The 15,859-nt window shown below is 39.2% G+C and overlaps 1 protein-coding gene across 1 annotated transcript; it reads left to right on the top strand.

Moving 5' to 3' along the window:
- Positions 1-327: 327 nt before the first annotated feature.
- Positions 328-8,909, top strand: LOC140234190 (uncharacterized). Its single transcript, XM_072314257.1, has 6 exons — positions 328-527; positions 1,843-2,088; positions 2,579-2,663; positions 4,191-4,941; positions 6,271-6,343; positions 8,317-8,909. Exons 1-6 carry the CDS (start codon positions 426-428, stop codon positions 8,416-8,418), a joined length of 1,359 nt encoding a protein of 452 aa, XP_072170358.1. The 5' UTR covers positions 328-425; the 3' UTR covers positions 8,419-8,909.
- Positions 8,910-15,859: the final 6,950 nt, after the last annotated feature.

A 15,859-nucleotide genomic window follows, 5' to 3' on the forward strand; every position in this document is an offset into this window, starting at 1 on the left:
GAAGGATCCGTCTGTCCAGGGGAGTCTTTTATTTTTTTGACGTTATCGCTCTCCTCCGTAGAATAGGGGGGGATCTGTGAAGCCAGATGCAGTCTCCGCGGAACGTATCCCCGACGACCAGATACAGACCGATCTTTCAGTCAAGTATGCACACACATCGACACATGCACACACAAAGGAAATTCTACAAAAACAAAATGCCTTCAATATTTAGATGGTAGATGATATCAGTAAACTCAGTTGTCCTGCTCACCCCTCAGTACTTCAATTTCTTTATGACTCTAAATTCATTTATCCATGTCACGTCTTCCCCTAACAGCAACTTATTTCACGGAACAGGAGCTTCAGATGTCAGGAAGTACACATGCTTCTTGCTGGACCAGTCGCCTCCTTCATAGTTCTTTCTGCATGTACCAGGGCTTGTGATGGACTTTGGAAACTTTGATGATGATCTGTTTGCTAAGGAGAGACCAAAAACCAAGAAGACTCCTCAGTCTGACTACAAGCCAAGGGAAATTACACCTCAGGTTCATTCATTTATGCATAACAGGATTATTATCAATTTATTTCATTAGGTGTACATACAAGTAGGATTTGAAGGCAACTTACATACATGTGTATTACTGTAAAAGTGGACATTTTCGCGGTGTTGAAATTTTCGCGCATTTCGCGCAACCAGAAACTAGCGCGAAAATAAAAACACACGAATATTTTTGCTTGCCATACATTCCTGTGCGTGATGTCTTGATTCCGCGGAATTAAAAACACGCGAAACTCTTCTGACCCGGCCTAGCGCGAAAAATTAGTCACGCGAAAATATCCACTTTTACAGTATTTGGTATCTAAACAGATCCTCCCAATATTTCCTTAGATTTATATCTGCTCAGCAGAACCTTAAAATGATTAGTGTGTTGAGTTGATGCCTGAAAAGACTGATGTGAAATGAGATAATTAAGTGCTGATAACTAAGCTTGGGAGTTTTGCGTATCAGGGCAATTACCCCCCCAACTACATGGTAAATACTGGTTAGTGATAAGGTAAGAGTAAAGCTTAGGGTTAGGTTTAGGGTCTAGAGTTTGGGATAAGGTTAAGATTAGGTTCGTGGGGTTCAGGGGAAGGGTCCGGGGTAATCACTCAGGGGGTAATAGTCCTAGACCTGTATGCTTTAGAGTGGTCTCGGGTGTCAGATTGTGATAAGTTGAGGAGTCATAAGTGTGTACTGTTTCCCCAGAACATTTTGGTGATTGCAGAAAGAGTAAAGCACTGTTTTTACTATACCACTGTTATTTGAAGAAAACCAAGCAATCTCTTCAAAAGTTATGAATTTTATTTTTTTTTTAAATCAAATCCACATGCCTTCATCACTAGATTTAAGGCTACAAGAACTATTTATGATGTGACAGTAGTGTATTGATATTTATGGGAAGATTTAATGAGAATTTCTATAAAAAAAAAAAAAGAAGGTATTTTCAATGAAAATTCCACAAGGCACTCGACCTATTTATTGACATGAGATGGGATAGTATTATAAGGAAATATCTGGACATAATTGTTTTGTTTTTAGGCTGCTTAGGTTTGCTTGCACTTTTATTCAAGATCTTGATCCTCAACAAACTAGGATTGATACCAATTTCAAGCATTTGACACAATTATTGATTTTAATTCATATGTTTTATGTCAGATCTAGAACATATCAAATCTGATTGGTACTCATAAAGAGTTTTGGCTGTGTAATATACTTATATTTGGAATGTACACATATGTCACCCAACTATCAAAGAGATTACCAATGTTACACCAAGCCTACATCTTACTAAATGTTTGCCATCTTTCTCCTGGCAGTGGTTCCTCGATGAGCAAGCACCAGTGCGCGATGACCCCATTGAGCAAATGCAGCTCTTCATCCACCGAGGCGACCACCACTACTACCTCGGTGCGTGGGGGGCAGCACAGGATGCCTACGCCAGAGCTTTGGAGCATGTTGCCCCTAACAACCCCACCATGAGACGCCTCCTCCTGGAGTGTCTGGCGCGATGTCAACATTGGGATGGGGACCACAAGGTTGCCATGGAAACTGGAAAGAGATTGGTGAGCCATGTATGACTACTTGCAGTTGGGAGATGCATGCATACATACCACTTTGCAGAATAGTGATTATTGAACTTAGAGCTGAAGTCCTTGTATATGCATACATATTCACATTTGCAAAGTCCAAGTAAGTATCAAATCATTGATGTGTTTGTTTACTAACTTCTGTTTCTGTGAATGGAGATTGATTCAACGCTTATTACTGTACAGGGTTTTCTGTTGTATTGTTAAAACTTGCATTACTGTGGTTCCTACATGTTGTTGCTACAAAATAGAGTGGATAACCCTAAAGTGTGTCTGAGGCTTGCTTACTATACAATGGCATCACATGATGGCTAGAATATTCACAGTATTGGACTTTGGCACAGCAGCTGAAATAGTGTGCTTGAGGGTGAAAATAAGCTGGTTAATCACAGTGGGATATCACTGTGAGAACGTGGCACGTTTAGATTATCAGTTTTGTTTTGTTTTGTTCTTTCCCGTGATTCAGCTGGCAGAATCCACCAGCGAGGATCAGCTGTTTGGAGCGCACAGCCTTCTGTCATTACTATGTCAGGCTGCAGGAGATGACACTGGTGAGAGTGACATGAAAAGCTACAGTCAGCCTTGCCTAAGTCAAATCTGCGGGGACTTGAGAAAGTCCTTAGACTTCTGTGAATTTGGACTTACATGATCAATTTAACACATTTTCATGTCCATTCAGGTTATAATTTTTCTTCAACCAAGCCAACTTTTTGATTTGTGTGAGGTCGACTTACGTGAGGATGACTGAATTTCCTCCAAGTCCAAACCTGTTGAATCAGGTAATAAAGTTAAGGAGGATTGCTGTATCCCAAAGGCAATATTTCATGTCCAATTGCAGCTTGAGACAAATTGTTGTTATGAGAAGGGATCTTGTGCAGTCCCCTCATCCCACCCCACCCCACTGATGACCTGTAAGGAAAAATTTGATGGTTTCTGTGTTCACAGGTCAATTTAATCCTGACAACAAGCCAAAATGGGCAAAACCAACTTTGACATTTCAGGGAAGATTGTTGCTGCAAACTTGATTATATAACTGGCAAAGAGGTATCTCCTGTGTCTCCCATGATTTTTATCACAAGAATGTGCAACAACTTGGAAGACAATAATTCTTGCAACCTGTTTGACTGCCTGGGTAATCCCTCAACAATTTTAAGATGGGGCATTTGCAGGAGGGTTACTGAAAGGGATATAAGTCCCTCTTTGGTACAGTGCCAAACATTCCTCTCATCATGGACCTCTCATACACTTCTTTTAACAAGTATGGGAGATTTCAAATTCAGCGCTAGTGCTATTGCTATCTCGGCACAAGCACTGACTATAAAACCAAACTTGAAATCCCCTAAATGTTATGACCTATTTCCAGTAGTTGGTATTGAGCCCGGTATTGAATGTCATCTGCTGAATCGAGTTCCACAGTTTGATTGTTAGTGGTGATTTACATGTTTTTAGCCCATTGGCTAACACAAGCCCCTTGGGATTATCATCTTTGTCATTTCAAGTTCAGTGCTGGTGTTAGCATTACTGTGTGAGACTCACATTTACATCCATATGTAGATGCAAGTTGTACTGTATGTAAGTCTATGCTAATGCAGTGGTCACCCATGTAATGTACACATTTTTTCAAATGCTCTTTAATGGCTACATAAATCTGAGGCTGGGAGCAAAATTAAGATTGTCGTATTTTGGAGGAGGCATTTTAATCCATCTTCCTCATATCATTTGTCTGAAACTAAGCAGCCACGACTTCATCCTTCAATCATTCCTTTATTCATTACACAATTTCTGCACACTTTGCGGTGGTTTGATGCCAACACCTGGTGTTAGGGATCCATAATTGTGATCAGTACCATTGCATTAATCTGACCATCAGTGTTGGAGCTCAGTTTAAGATAGTCATTTTGGAGAGAGTAGTGCTAGCACTACAACTAGCACCAAACTTGAAATGAGCAAATGTGGCAGTTTTCCTGCAAGGTCTGTCCATACGACTGTAGATGCCATAAATCATCAAGATACCTAGCCTTGACCTTTAATGTCAGTTATCTTAACGATTCTCTCCCTCGTGTCCTTTCTTATCATAGGTGTCATTAAGAGCCTTAAGTTTTGCCTGGCTGTGCGGCCATCCAGTGTTCAGCATCAGATCCGATTGGCAAAGGCCTACCTCAGGCTGGCTTCTAGAGCAGATTGTTGCCAGCAACCTTCTAATCATGCCAAAGTCTTGCCTTCTGAGCAACCAAGCAATCTAGTGATCAATGGCTGGGCACCAGCCTGCAAGACACTGACAAACTCTGAAGACGCTTCAAGGCCTCAAGCCGCAGGTGACCAACAAAATATGAATGCTGTTGCAGATGGAGCAAACTCCACTTGTGCACCCCTCAGAGGCCGGTCTCCATCTACTGGTCAGCCTGCTTCTCATGAAAAGAAGTGGTCTTCTCCAAAGCATGCATACTGTCACGGAAATCCGAGTGGTGATGGTATTCAAGAAAGAACGCAAAAGGTTCCAACAGGATGCAACTACACTGTACCTCCGGCAGTAAACTCAAATGCCAGTTGCAGCAAACCTGCTTATGTACCAGCCCATGGGACTTTGCCTGGCAATGTGAGATTGGAAGCTTTGACTGATGCTGCATCACGTGGTGCTGGAGGATGCCCACTGCCAGACAGCGAGTCAGTTGCTGTAGCAACCATACAGTCCTTGTCTTTGAAGGATGAGGATAGGAGAGAGAGATGCCCTCCGTTGTTGGGGTCTGGGGAACGCTCCCTCTCGGAGGAGGATGGGGAAACATCCAAAAGACTCATTCTAGAAGCTGCTGCATGTCTTGTGAGAGCTCAGTGAGTTTTATCCATACTCAACTTCATATCTTCCTCATTTATTTGTAAATCCCCTTGATCCTGCAGTGTATTTAGATATCAGTGTGTATCCTCTGTATGTAAAGACATTGTAATGCAAGCATCAAGTAATATAGCCATCTTTGCACAATAGATTATCTTTCTTAGACATACATGTATATGCAATATTGGTACTAAAACATTTTACCCAATTAAAGACAATGTTATGATGGCTCATTATTAAGAAAAGAAAAGTGGCAAACATTTCTGATTAATGTGCATATGATGGTCAAGTTACTGGGAAAAAACAAAACATGCTCAAGCCTACAAAAGTTTTGAAACTTGTGATGTTGCTATCAAGATACTTGTGAGCAAAATTGCTGATAATAATAAATTGTTTACTACATATTTAGTTTATTCTATTACTACTCTCACGGATGACTTTGCAACTTTCTGACTTGTGCTCGCAAAGGCTTTGCTATCAATTCTTGCCAGATTTGTCCGTGGCAATATATATATATATATATATATATATATATATATATATATATACATATATATATATATATATATATATGTATACATACATACATACATATATATGTATATGTATATATATATATCAGGGCTCGACACTAACGGTGGCCACCAAAAATGAAAGTCGGGCCACTAAATTTCAAAAAAGGGCAAATTTGGTGGCCCACTTTGGGCCACCAAAACTCACATGGAGTGAGTTAATGTTTTTTATTGTTGTTGTTGTTTTTTTTTTGGGGGGGGGGGGGGCCACCAAAAAAAAAGTTAGTGTGGAGCCCTGATATAATATATATATATTTTTTTTTTCCATTGACTATTGGTTTTGTTTGTGTTACTTGTTTTTAGCAGTCAGTGATCATTTTCATTTATACAAATTTTGTCAAATTTCTACACAACAACAAAGACACTTAATGCATATATTAGCATAATTTCCTTTCCATTTTTTTTTTTTTTCAAGGCAAGGTAAGTTTTTACTTTTCCCCTCACAGAGTCAAGAAAAGTACTGCTTTGGTATTGGTACGACCAACATCTTAAACGACCTTCTGAGTCATCATTATTTGCACACACAGGCAAACACATGAACACCTAAACACACAAACAACCATATAGTGTACAAACACACGCATGCATGTGTATTGCATATACTTACAGTACATACATGTGTATGTATTTAATGGCCTTTATTCCTTGTGTGTAAATCCACCTGCTTGGTACTGAGATGTGCTTGGGGTAAGTTGTAATTCCCCATGCCCTTCTTTAATTCTCTAAAAATATGTAATGTTTCTGACCCACTTTCAGATTGCTCCTGACGTCCATACAAAGCATTGCCATATCATTTGCAAAGAAGAGAAACTCTGAGCTTCTGGCAGAGGTAAGCAGTGCTGGAACTGTAGATTGGTCTTTTTGCATTGGTATACAATATTCTGAGTAACCACATAGCAACAAGAATGTATTGAACCAAAGAGCTAAAAGATTTGTTATTCTAAAGACTGATGCAATTGAAATAATGCAAACCTGCTATCAGTGTATGCATTTTCAAATAAAGTTTGTCTCATTCATGGGGTGTCAAATGTAAATGGTATGGACAATAATGATAACAATAATGACAGTGTTAATTATTACAAAATACTGTACACGCCATGTGTGACTGTGCATCACAAAACCAACAAAAAATCTGATGACCTGATTTTGCGTGAAGACTCAAAACAGTTGAAATGGGTCAACCCAGTCAATATTTAGGTTTTCATATTTTTTGATACTGTAAAAGTGGAAATTTTCGCGGTGTTGAAATTTTCGCGCATTTCGCGCAACCAGAAACTAGCGCGAAAATAAAAACACGCGAATATTTTTGCTTGCCATACGTTCCTGTGCGTGATGTCGTGATTCCGCGGAATTAAAAACACGCGAAACTCTTCTGACCCAGCCTAGCGCGAAAAATTAGTCGCGCGAAAATATCCACTATTACAGTAGAGCAATTTTTCTACATAATTCTAAAGTTTGGAATCATGAATTCCTGTATAATAATAGTAGTAGTAGCAGTAGTAGTAGTAGTGGTGGTGGTGGTGGTGGTGATAATAATAAGGTCTTCTTTATCCAGCGTAGCCTCTTCAGTGTTGCCAATGCTCTACTAGAGGGCCCTGCCATTATTATTACCCTAGCGTTGCTAGGTACCCATTTATACACTTGGGCCCGAATTCTCAAGCTGGAATAAGTTATTCCACCTTTGACAATAGATTCCGGGCAAGAAATCGTGTCATTTTACGTCATGAGGGCCTGATTTGCATAAGAGGCGTAATACTGTAAATCGGCAGAATAAGCGGTGTAATAAAGTTATTCCACCTTTGAGAATTCAGGCCAAGGTGCAAGAGGGACGTGGTGGGTACATCGAACTCGGATCCTCCAATTGGGAGTCGGGAGTCTTATCCACTATGCTACAGCATCCAAACTCTTTACAAGCTCTTCACTTTCAACTCTGATGACTTTTGAAAAGACAATGCTACTGCTTTGAAAGCTAAGGATGTGTTGAATTTAATGCGCTTTATACAGAGAACAAAATTTCAGCTTAATCTGATAATTCCTTCATTGTGGGGGATATATAATGGAGTTGTACGTCCTGTTTTTGTCCCATACATTGCATAGAGCGCAGTATGGTGAGATTAAGTACTTGAATGGACCCTAAACTTCAAAGCCTCTTTTCTCATTAAACACTTTTCCAGAGTGTATTTTCTGAAGTCCATATGTGCTGAATTTAATATATCATTTTATCATTCTGTCCCTCGGATGGGACATAAAATGGAGGTCCCGTGTATGAGAGAGTCACAACTCATGCACGTAAAAGATCCCGCTTCATTCATCCATCGCAAAGAGCAGGGTGTTTAACCCGGTGAAGTGGTCTCCCCTCACATCCAACTGAACCCCATGGAAAACCAGCTTAACGTAGCTGAATATGGGCTATCCAGCCATCACCTCAGATGGAAATGAACAAACAAACAAAGCTTAGAGTCTACTCTTTCCGAATCTGCCTTTCAATAAAAATCTGTGTCTGGCGACTTTTTGGTGGTTCTGTAGTGCAGGGTCTCATAAAAATGAGTCTCATTTTTAGCCAATCGGGACTTCCCAGCAATGTCGCGAGTGTTTGAATTTGCGATAGTGGAGTACAGTACTGAATGGAGAAATGAATGAATGCACTTTGCATTCATGGCAAGAAATAATTTCGAGTTGTTAATTTCGCAGATAGCACCTAAATTGCAAAATTCGCAAAAATAAAGAGCTCACGAAATATTTGGGGTAAACAGTAGTCTCTAGTTTATTTATAAGTTGTCATGTGTGCTTTGTCCAATGCAGGTGGAGGAATTACTTGACTCACTGCCACTTGATCGGTGTGTGCTCCAGGAAATCTGTGATCAAACAGCAGAAAGTCTTCCAGGGAAGGGAGCCTTCAAATGACAGTCAGCCAACAGACAGCATCTGTGTCTCGTCAAATCAATGCTGGATTGTACTAGGCTGGAGTAGGCACTGAACAGAGTGTGTGCTTGTCTGTCTGGAAAATACAGACAAGATTAAATTCTGGACTAAAGCCTAGGCCAAGTTTAGATGCCTCAAGCTTGGACCAATATACTCTTTTTCCCTTGTTCCTGTAGCATACCTGCCAATATGGAACTGCCAAAAAATCAGCATAAGAGGAACATGGACACTGTCAGGGAGCAAAGCACCTAAGCCTGAAAGAGCATAACGACCAAAAAGGGAGGGGGGTGAGATTGTTTTCCCCCTCTCACAGCAGGGAGCTTTTGCATTTTTAAGATGAAATTGTGATATTTTTCAGGGTATTAATTTTCACAAATTTTGGGAGTTGAATGCTATTCACAAATGTTATGCGGAAAAATATTTACTCTGATCCCGTCATGAATGCTACATGCACACATACATTTCCCCACCCATTGTTGGGAGGCCCCAATTTGCAAAATATTAGACCCCCTAAATATACATTTGAATGGCACATTTAGTAATATAGCAAGTATTTTAACTGATTTTCAAAGCAGCATTTATGTATACAATCAGTACCAAATAATGGCAGTGAGATCAGTCTTACCTAAAACATGGTCCATAGTCTAGAATCTCAAGCCAGCTAACGTGGCCTGCTTGGCCTGTTTAAGTACATGTATGTCTGTAGAACAAGTCACAGATTGGCATGGTGTTCCTGTTGCAGCTATCAGTGGTCATCTTCCTCGTTATCATCAGGTTCTCCAAGATCTTCGTAGACAACCTGGACAGAATTTCACAAGACTGAAGATCCTTTCCCAGTCGCCGTTACTATGGTTCATGACCAACACTCTTTGCAAGCTTTACTTCTGTGGGACACATTGTATTGCCAGTTGCTACAGACCAGAGTTTGGAATTTCCATTCCAAATTGTGTCTTACCTCTCCTCTTGCTTCAGAATGCCATCAAGATCATCTGCCTGAAATCTGCAGAATTCGTCTTCAGTATTATCCGTGCCTTGGTTACACAGAAATTGTGACAATGTGTCTGCTAGGTACAATCACTGCTTTAGCTCATTTGCTGTCTCCTTGGCATGTCTAACACTTTTGCAAAAAAAAAAAAAAAAAAAAAAAATTAATGTTGAGATGTTTTTTTGGTACTTTGCGTTTGTTGGTTTGCTCTAACTTTCATTTTTGCCACATCGTTGTATGCCAGGTTTAAGGCCCAATGTTTGTTCTCCCCCCCCCCCCCCCCCTTTCACTCATGCTGTTGCTATTTAACTATTTTCCTATTCTTTTCCCTTGTGTTGTTCCTTGTCTTGTTTGATGTTGCCTCCCTATTCATCTTTATCCTTAACAGGTTGCCCCCTATGACCCTAGCTTGGGATCATCACTGGCCCACCTCTGCCTTTTGTCTGTTCACCCCGTGCTTTAATCCCCCTCATACCTGTTTAGCTCCCTGCCTTTGACACCTAAATACCCCTTTTGTTTCCTTTGTTCTGTGTCCCTAGCCCTCCTTACACTGTGCCCATTGTGTGTACTGTAGTCCATATAAATTATGTGATTTGCTTCACTACATGTTTTTCCCCTTTGCCTCTTATGAAGATTCTGGTAGGATCAAAAGCTTAGGCCCTTTTTGAATCCGCTTTTTGCATTCTGGAGAACTTCCTCCTTGATTGGGTAGGGTTTGAATATGTGACCCTGCACCACAAAATAAACAAAAAGTCGCCAGACATGGATTTTTAGTTAAGGGCAGATTCTGAAAGAGCAGACTCAAAGCTTTGAAATGATGTATAACTCAATTCAGATGGACTCTCCTAACCTGTCTAAATACTTGAATGAAAGCACACACTCTTGAAAAGTGTGAACTGAGAAAAGAGGTTCTGAAGTACAGAGCCTATTCAAGCGCTTAATCTTTACCAAGCCATGCTAGCTGTGCGATGAAAGGGACAAAACACAGGATGTAAACCACTGGAGCAACAACAATGAAGGGATTATCGGATTGAACTGAAATTGGGCATGTTCCATTAACACATTCTGTCCATGATTAATGCCAATTTTCAAAGCAGTAGCGTTATCCTTTCAAAAGTTATTAGACTTGAAATTGAAGAGAGTGCTAGGGATTTCAAGAAATGAAAGGGGACCTCTAAAACATACCTAATCATTTTACTCTCCCCGAAAAAGGGTTGTAGAAAAACTGCTGAAAACACACTTTCTCATTCATGTTATGATCCCAAATTAAAGCATAATGTAGAAGGATAGCTCTTTCAGAAAATATGAAAAACTGAAGATTGACTCAACTGACCCATTTTACCTTTTTTGAGCTCTCACGTAAAAATCAAGGGATGCGACTTTTTGTTTGTTTTGTGATACACGGTCACTTATGTAGGTGTGAGCTGCAAGATAATGGCTGCAGAAACTGATGTACATGGTAGAGGTGCTTTTGTGTCTCACTGTTGTTCATGTTCCCTCAAGTATGTTCTTGCTGTCCAGCCAACAAACAATTCATCATCACACTTTTGATTGCATTCACTTGTGAAGTCAACTTCATACACTTTGGAATGTGAAGCGAGCACTTCAGGTCTCGCAAACCTAATAAGGAGCACCTGAAGTTGATAAGACATAACACTGTGTAAACAATGGATACACGGTTCATTCTTCTAAAATAGCACATTGTTCCCTTCGGACAGCGGCATTGTCTTTTTCAGAAACAAAGTTTATGTATGACATGATGATATCACATTGAGACTTAGAAGTAGAATCAAGTGTCTTACTGTGGGTGAAGAACTAGCACTAGCATTGTGCTTCTTAGAAGATGACTTTTGAGCTAGTCTTGAAGATCTAATAGGATGGATGAGATGCATTTCTATTTGTTATTGTGCTTCGTTTACTTGAAGCAAAAAGACTACCGGTAGTCATTTTCTTCACAGTTTTTACAGCAGGTGTTGATTTCTCCAGAAAAAAAAAGAAAATTGAGTTTGCAAAGAATGGGTTACTTGCCACACAAAAATGTGGACCTACGGTTCCTGAATTAGCAGGAGTACTCAAACCAGACATTGCCTTACCCATCCTTGTTCTGAGCAGCACCTGATTCTACTGATGGAGCAGCCACCTATGTCCTAGTCCAGTACTGAACTCGGCTGCATTCCTGACAAATACATACCCTTTTTTTTTTTTTTTTTTTTTTTAAAGTTTTACAAGTACAGATGTAGATTCCATAGTTATATGCCATACCCATACGCTGCATTCAGATGATCCCCTGCTTCGCGGGGAATGTGCCGTTTGCCAGAACGTTCCCCATCAATCCCATCGTGTGAAAGCTCGCCGGGGACTGACCTTGATCTCTCGCGCAGCTGTTTTCCTCAGAAGTGTGCATGCTTGAAATATGGTGGCAAAGTAGGCAATCAGGCACTGTACAGATTGCTATCGTATGAATTTGCAATTGCGCGTCCTACAGTGCCACTTATGGTGACCGAACACACAGCTGAAACCACCAGCCATGATTTTGTCTCCCTTTCAGCAGGGGATTTCAATGCATGTGTGGACGGTCTACCGTAACACTCTACAAACTGCCCCCGCAAAGCTGGGGATCGTCTGAAACTAGGGCAAGTCATACATACAGGTTTACCTTCTTGGCTTACCTTCTTCCTATGCAGCTGGCTGACCAGGGCCCCATTTCATAAAGACAGTTGCAATGATAGCAACTCTTGCTGCACATGGCAAGTGTCATGGTATTGATCCTGATTCCTGGTTGGCTGTTGCTACGAGAATTTGCTATTCTAGCCAGAGTTGCTATGCTAGAAACAGCTTTTGTGAAATGGGAACCCAGACAAGATTTCTGGCTGTTAGAGTAGTCCTTGTTATTGAGATATTACATGCATGAAATTTGCATTGTCGGTTAACCCTCCCCCCCCCCCCCCCCCCCATCATAATTATGCAATCAATCCAGCTTTTTGTTGGAGACATTCTTGATTCAGTTGATTAAGTCTACCGGTATTTCATATACACTGTACTTGATTCTTCTTCGAAAATAAGAAACTCCCCCATTGACTCCTAGTGACTGTTTATTCATGTACAAACATGTAAGTAAACCTTGCCTAAGTCTAATCTATTTGGACTGAAGAAATAGCTTTGACTAAGAGAAAATTCGACTTATGAGGGATAAAAATCAAGAGAATATAAAGAGAAGACTTAAAAAGTTATTCGACTTAATGCGAAATTGACTTGAGCAAGGGTGACTATATTACAGAGATTCTGAAAGTGCTAGACTTTGTGTGCTCTAGATGAGGAAAATCCTTATTTTGACAAATTTTGAACAAGGTCAAAATAAAATTATTTAACAAGACCCAGATGAATGTTTGCTTTTATGGCTGGTTTCACGATAGTTTATGTGTGTGTGTGTGTGTGTGTGTATGTGTGTGTGTGTGTGTGTGTGTGCTCAAATACATGATGCAGTTTTAAAAATCTCTGACAACAGGGAGGAAACCAATGATATGAAAGTGACATTTCAATATTTTCAAGATTTATTTGTCATAATTGGTTACAAGAATAAGGCATATGGACAAAAATAATTGTATCAAATCTTTTGCATGGTAAACTGTTGTTTGTACATGTACAAGGATAGTATAGCTGCATCTATAGCTATGATGGTGCAGAATATACTTTGCTTTCCTTTTCCTACAAAATTGCATGAAAATATTGCTTTAATTAAAGAACATAATCTCTCAGAACTATAGTGGCATTTCATATCTTGGTGTACATTATATTATATAATTTACACAAATCTAATTTACAAGTATTCAGAGTGATGCTTACTTGACTTTTTGACTTTGGTAAGAATTAGTGAGAAAGAGAGACAGAGAGGGGGAAAAGAAAGAGAGGAAAAGATTCAAAACTTGAAGTGGCTGACATAACAGATTTCAACAGACTTGGAACAGAGGCACAAAACATGTAAAGCCAAGATAAAAATGTTGACATGCGTTACTGTACAATGCTTTCAACATAAGGTGAAAAAAAAAAATACAGTAAACTCTCCTTAAGTTGAATCTCCTGGGACTGAGAAAGAAACCTTATGAAAAACAACAGAAAATAAATGAATAGGACTGGCAAATTATGTTTGACTTAGACGATGTTTGACTTAGGCAAATTCAACTTAAGCAGAGTCTACTGTACCATAACAAGACGAAATAAATGTGATGGTATACAGGTACAATGATTATACAACTGTCTCACAAAGAGAACACAATTTGGCACAACAACTCTCTCTCATGTTTCCGTTGAAAATCTGAGCTGCATACAAATGTAGTCCCATATGCAACCAGAGTTTCTTGACACTACATATGATGCTTTAAAAAAAAAAAATGGGGTTGAAATAAGCTCAAGATACTTCAAACAAGAGAAAATTTATGAGTGATTGGATTTAGCATGCTTGATATTTCCCACAGGGAAAAGTTTCAGACTAACCATGCAAGAGAAATGTTAAACACATGGAGACACACACATATATTTGTTCATAGATTTTCTTGACAATGGCAGCAATCATTCGCAATATGTTCGTATTCTGGAATAGTTTTTAAAACCCATTTGAACATCATCGCACAGCTCCTGTCAGCAGCATTCAACATTCTCTTTTTCTTTCTTGGCTTGAGCCACTGCCATGTTAACCAATGTCACTAAGTTTTCATTATTTATTCATCTATCTTTATACATTTTATGGACTGATTTTGACATTGGTTTTTTTTTTCAGACACTAAGTAAATACATGTAGTCGTGAATCAAAAGTATCATAAAAATGGCATGCAAACTTATTGCATAAGACATCAAATATGCATTCATGTGTTCTGCATTGTATTGGACAGTGCAGCTTTTTTCTTTTTCTTTTTCTTTTTTTTTTTAAATCCTGGTCTGTCTTCTTATTATGTTACTGATCAGTAACTCTACTGAAAGGCACTAAATTCAGGAGCAATTAAAACCTACAGGTTAAAAGATACAAATCTGCAATAAAATGGTATCGTCTGAATGTATCTTATACATGTACATAATATACATTTGCACTACACAATTTTGAATGTCTAAAACTACGCCAGAACCTGCTCAACTGTACATCATTGGATGGACACTAAAATCATCAAAATCTTATCAAAAATACACAATGAGTTATTGATTGCATAAAAACAAATACCAGTAATTATCCAGACTGTGACAGTGGTACATTGTAAGTAGGTGATGCCATTCTGACTAGCTAACAAACTACAACATAAACATCCAACTGCAGTTATAAAATACATATAATCTTAAAAATCATCATCACAATACATGTTCAAATTCAAATAAAAACAAAAACAAAAACAAAAAATACACTTCAGAATAACATACATTTCTGTACACCTACACAATATGAGACAACAAACAGGACATGGGCACAGGAGACTTAATGAATGAAATATTAATAGTGCATTTCCTTTCGGTTAAACAATCAAGTTATGTCTTGAAGGAGAAGAAAAAGAAGTACTGCTACATGTAAGTCCTCCCCCAACATGTATGAGTGCAAACATACCCACAATCCTCAGTAACAACTGAAGCAACTCCATATTTCAGGTCTGCCAACATTCCCACATCCAAATCAGGGAGATTCCACACAGCAATCAGGGAGATATGTGTTACATGCATTTCAATGGGCAAAAATAATTCCCAAATAGGGGAGATTTTAATATTCTCTTATTCAGACATGAACAGATTTTGACATTTTCAGGGAGACTCCTGCAGAATCAGGGAGACTTGGCAGCTCTGACATTATTCAACACATTGTGGCTAGACACATAGAGACCAAACTGAATACCCTTGCAGTACAATGTAGCTGTATTTTTGCAAAGATTGCGAGTCAACAAATAATTGTGACAGTTAAAACAATGCCAAAATATTGCTTCCTGAAACCCAACAGTGATGCATCTTATCTCTAGGGTGGAAAACTCAAGGTATCTTTGCTTCCTGGGAAGGGATAATACAACCATTTTTCATTTCAACTGCTGTGGTTTTGGGTCATAGATTTAACTACAGTGTCTTCAAAACATAAACGTCCTGAATGTCCTGATTCCCAAAATATGTATGGCACATACAGTACTGGCTATCAGCATCATGATTACACTAACCATACATGCACAGCCACACAATCACTGATTTAGCTACATTGTACAGTGGACTCCCGTTACAGCGAAGTCCTTGGGACCGCCAGTTTTCTTTCGTCATATCGAAATTCTGTTATAACCGAACAAATAACATTAAAAAACATGAAATGGATAATGTTGCAGCCTGAATTTTTAGTTAGTTGTAACAGGAATCTTGTTATAACCGTGTTTGTTATAATGGAAGTGCACTGTACAGGTATATGTCAGCTATTGGCAAAGTGTCATG

The sequence above is a fragment of the Diadema setosum genome, chromosome 10, assembly GCF_964275005.1.
Source record: "Diadema setosum chromosome 10, eeDiaSeto1, whole genome shotgun sequence".
Taxonomy (NCBI): Eukaryota; Metazoa; Echinodermata; class Echinoidea; order Diadematoida; family Diadematidae; genus Diadema; species Diadema setosum.

What these genes read in the sequence shown, in the direction of transcription:
- LOC140234190 (XM_072314257.1), top strand. Translation starts at nt 426, where the DNA reads ATGGACTTTGGAAACTTTGATGATGATCTGTTTGCTAAGGAGAGACCA. An exon ending in GGCTGCAGGAGATGACACTG is followed by an intron (nt 2,664 to 4,190) that starts GTGAGAGTGACA and finishes TTCTTATCATAG; the next exon opens with GTGTCATTAAGAGCCTTAAG. An exon ending in GCATGTCTTGTGAGAGCTCA is followed by an intron (nt 4,942 to 6,270) that starts GTGAGTTTTATC and finishes ACCCACTTTCAG; the next exon opens with ATTGCTCCTGACGTCCATAC.